Consider the following 11727-nt stretch of genomic DNA (forward strand, 5'->3'; position numbering starts at 1 on the left):
CCACTCTGGCTGATCCTGGCCAACTGGCCACTCTGGCATCTCCGGGCAGTCGGGCCACTCTGGCATCTCCGGGCAGTCGGGCCACTCTGGCATCTCCGGGCAGTCGGGCCACTCTGGCATCTCCGGGCAGTCGGGCCACTCTGGCATCTCCGGGCAGTCGGGCCACTCTGGCATCTCCGGGCAGTCGGGCCACTCTGGCATCTCCGGGCATTCGGGCAACTCTGGCGACTCCTGACTGACGGGCAACTCTGGCGACTCCTGACTGACGGGCGGCTCTGGCGACTCCTGACTGACGGGCGGCTCTGACGACTCCTGACTGACGGGCAACTCTGGCGACTCCTGACTGACGGGCGGCTCTGGCGACTCCTGACTGACGGGCGGCTCTGGCGACTCCTGACTGACGGGCGGCTCTGGCGACTCCTGACTGACGGGCAGCTCTGGCGACTCCTGACTGACGGGCAGCTCTGGCGACTCCTGACTGACGGGCAGCTCTGGCGACTCCTGACTGAGCCGACGCACTGGAAGCCTGGTGCGTGGTGCTGGTACTGGGGTTATCAGCCTGGGAACACGCACCTCCAGGCTAGTGCGGGGAGCGGGAACAGGACGAGTCGGACTGGGCTGACGCACTTGAAACCTGGTGCGTGGTGCTGGTACTCGACGTGCCAGACTGGGAACACGCACCTCCAGGCTAGTGCGGGGAGCGGGAACAGGACGAGTTGGACTGGGCTGACGCACTTGAAACCTGGTGCGTGGTGCTGGTACTGGACGTGCCAGACTGGGAACACGCACCTCTAGGCTAGTGCGTGGAGCGGGAACAGGATATATAGGACCTTGGAGGCTTACTGGCGGTCTCGAGCTTAAACCTGGCATCGCCCTTTCTGGCTGAATGCCTACTACCCCCTGGTAAATGCGGGGCGCTGGTATAGCGCGTACTGGCCTAAAAACACTTGGCCTCGCCATAATACTCATTACCCCGAAGCACGAGACCTGTCCATTAACTGGCTTCTGTGAAACAGTCCGGAGATTTGGCCTGGGGCTCCAAACTTGCCCCGCCAAACTACCCATATGCCCCCCCCAGAAAATGTATTGGGGCTGCCTCTCGGGTTTAATCGCCAGTCGTGTTCCTCGGTAGCATTCCCGGTCTTTGCTCCATTTCTTCCATGGGCCCTCTCCGGCCATAACTTGCTCCCATGTCCATTTCTCCCGTTTGTCCAATTCAAATTCCCTCTGCTCCTTCCAGTCCACCTGTTGCTCCCTCCTCTGCTGCTTGGTCCTTTTGTGGTGGGAGATTCTTTCTTGTCTAGCGTGTATGAGCCTGAGAAGACTGTTCGGTGATCGTGAGTTTGTTTTGTTGTTTTGGTGTTCATTTTGAGTTTAATAAATGTTCAAGATGAACAAACACAGTCCTGCTGCATTTTGGTCCTCCTTTACCAACGACAACCGTGACAGTCATGTTTTAATGTTCCTACAAAGTTCTGACTATTGAACAAAGTCATCAGTGGGATGAAGTCTCGCTGAAACCCTTAAAGCAACATTTCCCAAACTTTGACCTGGGGACCCAAAAAGGGTGCACGTTTTGGTTTTTGCCCTAGCACTACACAGCTGATTCAAATAATCAACTAATCATTCAGATTTGATTATTTGAATCAGCTATGTAGTACTAGGGCAAAGAAATGCACGTGCACCACTTGGGGTCCCCAGGACAGTTTGGGAGACGCTGCCTTAAAGGGACCTAATGGGAACGTTGCCTAATGTCCTTAGGACATCCCCTGTTTGCTGGGTTAATACATAAATAAAGTAAATATAATCCAATTAGTTGCTTATCATAAACTCAATACAGATCAATCTCTATGGAGTGGTTACATGTTGACACAGAAACTACAATCCCATGTGAGCTTACACAATGATATATTTAGAGGCTAAAAATGCAAGTTATTGGAGTAGTCTCCTCTGTCAAGCAAGAAGACATTTCATGGACACAAGTTTTTTCATTTCTTTCACACCTCAGAAGTCTGATAATGTACAGATATTATCGGGATCTTTTTTTTGATAAGAGTTTGAGGGAGGATGTGAATTTGTTTTGTTAAAACTATTGTGTTTAGTCTGAGCCTAAACCGAATAAAATGATTCATACTTGAATTTATTCACATCCATACACACTCAAGCCTTGCAAGGACTAAGAATTTCTGCATTGACCAGAGGAAGAAAATTAACAAAAGCTATGGAGAACTCAACCCAAGTCAAGTTCTTTTATCTCTTTGGCTTACAAGAGACATTTAACAACAAATCGGTCTATTTTATCTTGTCTCTTATCACATACCTTCTCATCATCACTGTGAATCTGACTCTGATCATAACAATCATTCAGGTGAAAGGTCTCCATGAGCCCATGTATATTTTTCTGTGTAGTCTATGTGTCAATGGATTGTATGGAACATCTGGTTTCTACCCCAAGTTGTTACTGGACCTTCAGTCAGATGTTCAGGTGATATCTTATGGTGGATGTTTCACTCAAACCTATGTAATATACACATCTGTCCTGTGTGAAATTTCTACTCTTACAGTGATGTCTTACGACAGGTATGTGGCAATATGCAGACCACTACTATATCATACCATTGTGACATCTTTAACTGTTAGAAAGTTACTCTTATTTTCTTGGTGTTATCCTTTATTTATAGGACTCATAGTAGTTAGTTTAACCGTCAGAATTCCTTTGTGTGGGTCTCGCATTGATAAAATCTTCTGTGACATTCCGTCTATAGTGAAACATGCATGTTTAGCCATTACAATCAATCAGAATTTTAACAAATTTGTAATAGTGGTTCATGTTTTGCAGATACTTTTCATTCTATTTTCTTACTGTCAGATTGTAAGAAATTGTGTAAAGTCAGCTAAGGGAAGGATTAAGTTCACACAGACTTGTGTGCCACATTTAATAACAATGGTTATTTACATCACAGTGACTCTGTTTGACAATCTGCAAGGATGGAATGGTATTATAAATATTACGCTAAATATGCGTAACGCAATGGCTGTACAATTCCTTATTATACCACCTGTTTTAAACCCTGTCATATATGGACTTAACCTCCAGCAGATTCGAAGGGCAGTTTTTAGAAAGTGTAATGCACATAAAATCATTGATGTGAGACATTAATTACATAATGTTACACAACAGGGAGACTTCCTGATATCAGAAGTCAACAAATATAAAAGGTAAAAATCGGACAAAACTGTTGCAAGGTTAAATGGCGCCTCATTTCTTGATACCTGTCACCAAGGTCACAACTTTTGTTTTAGAAGTGGAGAGGAAGGGGGGAACAACACCTGGCAGGGGGTCTGGGGGTCCTCCATAAATTTCACTCTACCCGACCCAAACAAATGTTAGTCAACCAACAGTAGTCTTTTCTTTCAATCTAATGGATTTGTCTAAATTTTAAAACAATTATTTTCCCATATATACACCCAACCTATGTGGCAATTTATTTTACAATTTCTACCAGTCTGCTTACCAGTAATAATTTTCATATGCACATTATTGTGGAACATTTTCTTTTAATATATAATAGTCTTTCTATCTCAAAATCATTGTCTGTGGTTTATCTACAATCTTAATCTAAATGAAAATGATACAAATCTAAAAGTAACTTTTATTGCAATTCCCAACTATTTAAAAATATCCTACATAAAGCCAACACATAAAAACAATATCCTGTTAAAAAATGTATTTCCTATAAATCACATTGGCAACGCATGACCTGTCTGCAACTAACTCTAAACATTGTATCAACTATCAACTGTGTCAAGTATTTTATGATGTTTACACTGGATCAGACCATTACATTTTTACCTTTCTAGCTGAGTTGTTATCGAAAGGTAGAGATATGGAAATATTGTTCAAATACTTTGAGGAACTATTGTTATTCTCAATTGTTTCTTGAAACAGACTTTGTTTCCTTGCTGTTTGAGGTGAAGAAAAATTACTTTGAGAAGCTCCACAGTTCATTAGTGGTGGTGAGTTAAGGCAATCAGAAATACTATCAGACATCCCCAAATGGGCACATTTATAGGCCTAAATTTGCACAAAGGACAGGTAGACTAATCCTACTTCTATATGGGTTATCAGGTGCCTTACTCAACAGTGAGAGCAGAGTAAATTATATATATTTTTTTTTACAAAACTCGTAAATGGAATGAAATAAACAAATACGAGTTTCTCACGAGTGTAGCATAGGTTGTGAGTTCTGCAAAAGACATGTACACTCCAACATTGAGAACGGTAAATGACTGTAATAATAATAATATTCAATGAATTATCAGAAATTACCTAACCAAATAAACATTGCAGATTAGAAATGATGGGAATGAACAGCAAATGTAGGCTATTACTGGTGATATTTGAAATGGGGTATTGATAGACATAGCAAAAATGCACACAATGAAGTTATGAAACAATGAATGCCCATGAAATGGTGGGAGAGAGCTCATTCTGGAGAGAGACATGCCTTGTGCGTCTGAGCCACAAACCCCATATTCTTGGACCGTGGCATCCATGCGGCCTCCTCAATGGATTAGTCCACTAAAACAGGTGCACATCAGATAGGTGTCTCGTGTGCCATAAAATATATATATATGCTTGACAAAAAAAATCGAATGTTTTCATTACAGACCCATTTTGTCATACAGTATTCCATAAAGCACCCATGCCTTATCAACGTTGCACAATATACACTTAATCTAGTAATAAATCAAATCTAGTGATACATTATTTGACATTTCGGGCATTCATTATGACATTGTGGGAGGACAACCAACCTTCCAATATTTCAGCACTGCATTTCTTAACTGCTATAAATGCTATGGTTACACAGTTTCTTCTTATAACAGCCTCCAGTATCAACATTTCCAAGGAAACATAAAGAGAATGTAGCCAGCATTCACAAGATCATAACATATGCAAAGATGTCCCCTTTTGTGTTTTACACCTCCAGCAGAGGAATTCCATTTCTGAGTGCATGATATTCAGTTTCACTGGAATATAGTACGTTCTATGGATGGTCGTAAACTGCACTAATTTATGTCTGAGATTATATGAACATGACTGGGCATTCAAACATAGCTGTATCCATTCATCATCAGAAGTGTCTCCCAGGTCTTCCTCACATTTTTGTGTCATCAGAAAAAGCCTATATCAACCCTTGATACAATTTGGAAGTCAACTTCAGCGGTTTGTCAGACTGCCTTAAAATAGTTTCAATCTTTGAAGGTTTTGGCTTGTCCAGTGTTTGCTGCACCGAGAGAATAAAGTGTTGCATCTGATAAAGTTAATCTCAGTGGTCACAGACTGGTCTTCCCTGACTGCTTGACCCTGCTGAGACCCCTGTCACCATCTGATCCTGCTCAGATGAGGCATGACAAAGAATTGCCTTGAAGTACGTTGATACATTATAGAATCAATGGTTCAATAATAATTCCTAGATCTCAGACTGTATCCTACCCATCAACTCAAGATGGAACTTTGTATCCATTCACTGATTGTTATAATAAACTGCAAATTTCAACTGAGCTCTGTAGACTGGTCTTCACTGGCTGACTGACCCTGCTGGGACACCTGTCACCATCTGATCCTTCTAAGACATGATGAGCATAGTGTTGTGTTTTGACTGTGCACCATGACAGTGAAGCCTGTAGAGCTGTTTATACCGTGTTAGTGTGAAAAGTAGGGAATTATATAGGGAAACTGACAGATCAATAATGTTACATTGCTATACTGACTCTAATACAGTGGGGCAAAAAAGTATTTAGTCAGCCACCAATTGTGCAAGTTCTCCCACTTAAAAAGATGAGAGGCCTGTAATTTTCATCATAGGTACACGTCAACTATGACAGACAAAATGAGAAAAAAAAATACAGAAAATCACATTGTAGGATTTTTAATGAATTTATTTGCAAATTATGGTGGGAAATAAGTATTTCGTCAATAACAAAAGGTTATCTCAATACTTTGTTATATACCCTTTGTTGGCAATGACACAGGTCAAACGTTTTCTGTAAGTCTTCACAAGGTTTTCACACACTGTTGCTGGTATTTTGGCCCATTCCTCCATGCAGATCTCCTCTAGAGCAGTGATGTTTTGGGGCTGTCGCTGGGCAACACGGACTTTCAACTCCCTCCAAAGATTTTCTATGGGGTTGAGATCTGGAGACTGGCAAACTCACATTGCACTGTCAAAAAACGTCAGAATATTCATCTTCAATCGTTTGGCCGCTGGTTCCATTTCATACAATAAACATAAGATCTTTAATCCCAACCCTCAGCCACTCTCAGCCCATCCCACCTATCACCATAGACCACCCATGTTTGGTTTCCATGTGCCATATATCTTTCAATTGTGCTGTGATGTTTTACAAAATGTTTAACCCTTTCTACTTGTATTTTATCCACAGATTGTGAGCTAAAGATGAAAACCTTTCCTATGAGTATTATATTATTTATTGACATTTTAGTCATTTAGCAGACGCTCTTATCCAGAGCGACTTACAGTAGTGAATGCATACATTTCATTAAAAAATGTCCTACTGGCCCCCCGTGAGAATTGAACCCACAACACTGGTGTTGCAAACACCATGCTCTACCAACTGAGCCACAGGGAAGGCTGACCGACTATGGCTTTCCAAACCGCCCAACACTGTAAGGTTCATTTTAATTGCATGTTGTGATTTTTAACCATTCCTGAACCTGTGACCAGAAACAAGTTACATAGGGGCAATACCAGAATAAATGATCTATTGATTCTGTCTCTTTGCAGCAAAATCTACAGAGCTGAGATTGTTGTATGACCCATATATATAGCAATCTATTGGTGGCAAGAATTGTATATAATAATTTAAATTGTAAAACTCTAAGTGTTGAATCAAGTGTAGTTTGAATCAGTCATAACACTCACACTACTTCATCACAGAGGGAAGGGCCAGCAAATTAAAATATTTATTGGACAAACCTTGCATCTTGAGTTGGATTGACATATTGACTAACCAACCATTGATTGTAGCTTTGCTGGATCTTCCCTCTGTAAGTAGGGGCACTGTGTTAAGATTTTTAAGAGGATGAAAAATAGCTTCTATACATAACTACATTTTGCAGTATTGCAGTCAATGGAAGTGCCATGTTCGATGGTTGGGGGCAGTATTTTCACATCCGGATGAAAAGCGTGCCCAGAGTAAACTGCTTGCTATTGAGGCGCAGAAGCTAGAATATGCATATTATTAGTAGATTTGGATAGAAAACACTCTGAAGTTTCTAAAACTGTTTGAATGATGTCTGTGACTATAACAGAACTCATATGGCAGGTGAAAACCTGAGATAAATCCAACCAGGAAGTGGAAATCTGAGACTTGTAGTTTTTCAAGTGATTCCCTATCCAATATACAGTGTCTGTGGGGTCATATTGCACTTCCTAAGGCTTCCACTAGATGTCAACAGACTTTAGAACGTTGTTTCAGGCTTCTACTGTGAATGGGGAGAGAATAAGAGCTGATGGAACTAAGTATCTGAAAAAAAGGCCCGAGCTCAGTAACGCGCGCTACCTTGGGAGCGAGCTGAGTTCATCTTCATTCCTAAAGAGAAAGGAATTGTCCGGTTGGAATTTGATTGAAGATTTATGATAAAAACAGCCTAAAGATTGATTCTATACATCGTTTGGCATGTTTCTACAAACTGTAGTATAACTTTTTTGACTTTTCGTCTTGACTTAGTAAGCGCGCGCCTTGCATTTGGAATAGTGAACCTAATGCGCGAACAAAATTGAGGTATTTGGACATAAAGATGAACTTTATCGAACAAAACGAACATTTACTGTGGAACTGGGATTCCTGGGAGTGCATTCCGATAAAGATCATCAAAGGTAAGTGTATATTTATAATGCTATTTCTGACTTCTGTTGACTCCACAATATGGCGGGTATCTGTATAGCTTATTTTGGTTTCTGAGTGCTGTACTCAGATTATTGCAAAGTGTGCTTTTGCCGTGAAGCTTTTTTGTAATCTGACACAGCTGTTGCATTAAGGAGAAGTTTATCTTTAATTCTGTGCATAACACTTGTATGTTTTATCAAAGTTTATGATTAGTATTTCTGTAAATTGATGTGGCTCTTTGCAAAATCACCGGAGGGTTTGGAGGCAAAACATTACTGAACATAACGCGCCAATGTAAACTGAGATTTTTGGATATAAATATGAACTTCATCGAACAAAACATACATGTATTGTGTAACATGAAGTCCTATGAGTGCCATCTGATGAAGATCATCAAAGGTTAGTGATTCATTTTAGCTGTATTTCTGGTTTTTGTGACGCCTCTCCTTGCTTGGAAAATGGCTGTGTGGTTTTTCTTGTCTAGGTGCTGTCCTAACATAATCTAATGCTATGCTATCGTCGTAATGCCTTTTTGAAATCGGACACTGTGGTTGGATTAATGAGAATCTTATCTTTAACAGACACCTCAAACCAGTTTTAACAATTTTATTTCAGTGCCAGCTGGCAAGTGTCTTCACTGACATTTCCAACCTCTCCTTGACCGAGTCTATAATACCTACATGTTTCAAGCAGACCACCATAGTGCCTGTGGCCAATAAAGCAAAGGTTACCTGCCTAAATGACTACCGCTCCGTAGCCATGAAGTGCTTTGAAAGGCTGGACATGGGTTACATCAACACCATCATCCCGGGAACACTAGATCCATTCCAATTCGATTACCGCCACAACAGATCCACAGATGACACAATCTCAATCGCATTCCATACTGCCCTTTCCCACCTGGACAAGATAACACCTATGTGAGAATGCTGTTCACTGACTACAGCTCAGTGTTCATCCCCATAGTGCCCACAAATCTCATCACAAGCTAAGGACCCTCGGACTAAACACCTCCCTCTGCAACTGGATCCTGGACTTCCTGACGGGCCGACCCAGGTGGTAAGGGTAGGCAACACGCTGATCCTCAACACGGGGTCCCCTCAGGGGTGCGTACTTAGTCCCCTCCTGTACTCCCTGTTCACACCATTATTAAGGAGATGTTTATCTTTCAAAGGGTGTAAAATAGTTGTATGTTTGAAAAATTTGAATTTTGACATTTATTTGGATTCAAATTTGCCGCTCTTGAAATGCACCTGCTGTTGATGGAGTGCACCACGGGTGGCACGCTAGCGTCCCACCTAGCCCATAGAGGTTAAGAGGATGAAAAATAGCTTCTATACATAACTACATTTTGCAGTATTGCAGTCAACGGAAGTGCCATGTTCGTGAAAAGATTTAACACATTTATTTCAGTGCCAGCTGGCAAGTGTCTTCACTGACATTTTCAACCTCTCCCTGACCGAGTCTATAATACCTACATGTTTCAAGCAGACTACCATAATGCCAATAAAGCGAAGGTAACCTGCCTAAATGACTACCACTACGTAGCACTCACGTCGGTAGCCATGAAGTGCTTTGAAAGGCTGGACATGGGTTACATCAACACCATCATCCCAGAAACCCTAGATCCATTCCAATTCGCATACCGCCCCAACAGATCCACAGATGACGCAATCTCAATCGCACTCCATACTGCCCTTTCCCACCTGGACAAAGATAACACCAATTGGAGAATGCTGTTCATTGACTACAGCTCAGCGTTCATCGCTTTAGAACTTAGAGTGTTTTCTATCCATATATAATCAGTATATGCATATTCTGAGTTACTGGCCCCGGGGTAGGATTAGTAACGCAGATCCTAAATCGGGTACACTTCAGGCGTGCAATGCTGCCCCTGTAGCCCTGTTAACAGGTTAACCTGTTAGGGCTAGGGGGCAGCATTTGCACGTCTGGATAAAAAAAATGTACCCGATTTCATCTGGTTACTAATCCTACCCAGTAACTAGAATATGCATATACTTATTATATATGGATAGAAAACACTCTAAAGTTTCTAAAACTGTTTGAATGGTGTCTGTGAGTATAACAGAACTCATTTGGCAGGCAAAACCCTGAGACATTTTCTGACAGGAAGTGGATACCTGATGTGTTGTATTGACTTTAAACCTATCCCATTGAAAAACACAGGGGTTTAGGAATATTTTGGCACTTCCTATTGCTTCCACTAGATGTCACCAGCCTTTACAAAGTGTTTTGAGTCTTCTGGAGGGAGATCTGACCGAACAAGAGCCATGGAACGATGATGTCCCATTAGACACCTGGCGCGCGAGTTCATGTTGGGTACCCTCGTTCCAATACGTTATAAAAGAGTATGCATTCGTCCACCTTGAATATTATTCATGTTCTGGTTAAAAAAGGCCCTAATGATTTATGCTATACAACGTTTGACATGTTTGAACGAACGGAAATATATTTTTTCCCCTCGTTCATGACGAGAAGTCCGGCTGGCTTAGATCATGTGCTAACAAGACGGAGATTTTTGGACATAAATGATGAGCTTTTTTGAACAAAACTACATTCGTTATGGACCTGTGATACCTGGAAGTGACATCTGATGAAGAGAATCAAAGGTAATGGATTATTTACATAGCATTTTCGATTTTAGATCTCCCCAACATGACGTCTAGTCTGTATCGCAACGCCGTATTTTTCTGGGCGCAGTGCTCAGATTATTGCAAAGTGTGATTTCCCAGTAAGGTTATTTTTAAATCTGGCAAGTTGATTGCGTTCAAGAGATGTAAATCTATAATTCTTTAAATGACAATATAATATTTTACCAATGTTTTCTAATTTTAATTATTTAATTTGTGACGCTGACTTGACTGCCGGTTATTGGAGGGAAACGATTCCCTCAACATCAATGCCATAGTAAAACGCTGTTTTTGGATATAAATATGAACTTGATAGAACTAAAAATGCATGCATTGTCTAACATAATGTCCTAGGAGTGTCATCTGATGGAGATTGTAAAAGGTTAGTGCATCATTTTAGCTGGTTTTATGGTTTTGGTGACCCTGTCTTTGACTTGACAAAACATTACACACAACTCTTGTAAATGTACTGTCCTAACATACTCTAAATTTATGCTTTCGCCGTAAAACCTTTTTGAAATCGTAAAACGTGGTTAGATTAAGGAGATGTTTATCTTTCAAATGGTGTAAAATAGTTGTATTTTTGAAAAATTTGAATTTTGACATTTATTTGGATTCAAATTTGCCGCTCTTGAAATGCACCTGCTGTTGATGGAGTGCACCACGGGTGGCACGCTAGCGTCCCACCTAGCCCATAGAGGTTAACCTGTTATGGCTAGGGGGCAGTATTTTCACGGCCGGATAAAAAATGTACCCGATTTAATCAGATTATTACTCCTGCCCAGAAACTAGAATATGCATATAATTACTAGCTTTGGATAGAAAACACTCCAAAGTTTCTAAAACTGTTTGAATGGTGTCTGTGAGTATAACAGAACTCATTTGGCAGGCCAAAACCTGAGAAGATTCTGTACAGGAAGTACCCTGTCTGACCATTTCTTGGCCTTCTTGATTATCTCTATCCATTACAGGGGATCTCTGCTGTTACGTGACACTTCCTACAGCTCCCACGGGCTCTCAGAAGGCGGCAAAAAGCTGAATCGTGGCTTTGCAGGCTCTGGCTGAAAAAAAGTAGCGCGTTTGGATAGTGGCCGGTCACAGTACTATGAAACTCAGGCTCGTGCACGAGGGGATCCCATGCTTTTATTTTCTCTATCTT

The 11727-nt window shown here is 41.3% G+C and overlaps 1 protein-coding gene across 1 annotated transcript; it reads left to right on the forward strand.

Annotated features, from left to right (window-relative positions):
• Positions 1-2219: 2219 nt before the first annotated feature.
• LOC106580905 (olfactory receptor 2G6-like) lies at positions 2220-3160 on the forward strand. The gene has a single exon (XM_014162440.2). It carries the CDS (start codon positions 2222-2224, stop codon positions 3158-3160), a length of 939 nt encoding a protein of 312 aa, XP_014017915.1. The 5' UTR covers positions 2220-2221.
• The last annotated feature ends 8567 nt before the right edge of the window (positions 3161-11727 follow it).

Source organism: Salmo salar, chromosome ssa20 (genome assembly GCF_905237065.1).
Source record: "Salmo salar chromosome ssa20, Ssal_v3.1, whole genome shotgun sequence".
In the NCBI taxonomy this organism is placed as follows: Eukaryota; Metazoa; Chordata; class Actinopteri; order Salmoniformes; family Salmonidae; genus Salmo; species Salmo salar.

What these genes read in the sequence shown, in the direction of transcription:
- LOC106580905 (XM_014162440.2), top strand. Translation starts at nt 2,222, where the DNA reads ATGGAGAACTCAACCCAAGTCAAGTTCTTTTATCTCTTTGGCTTACAA.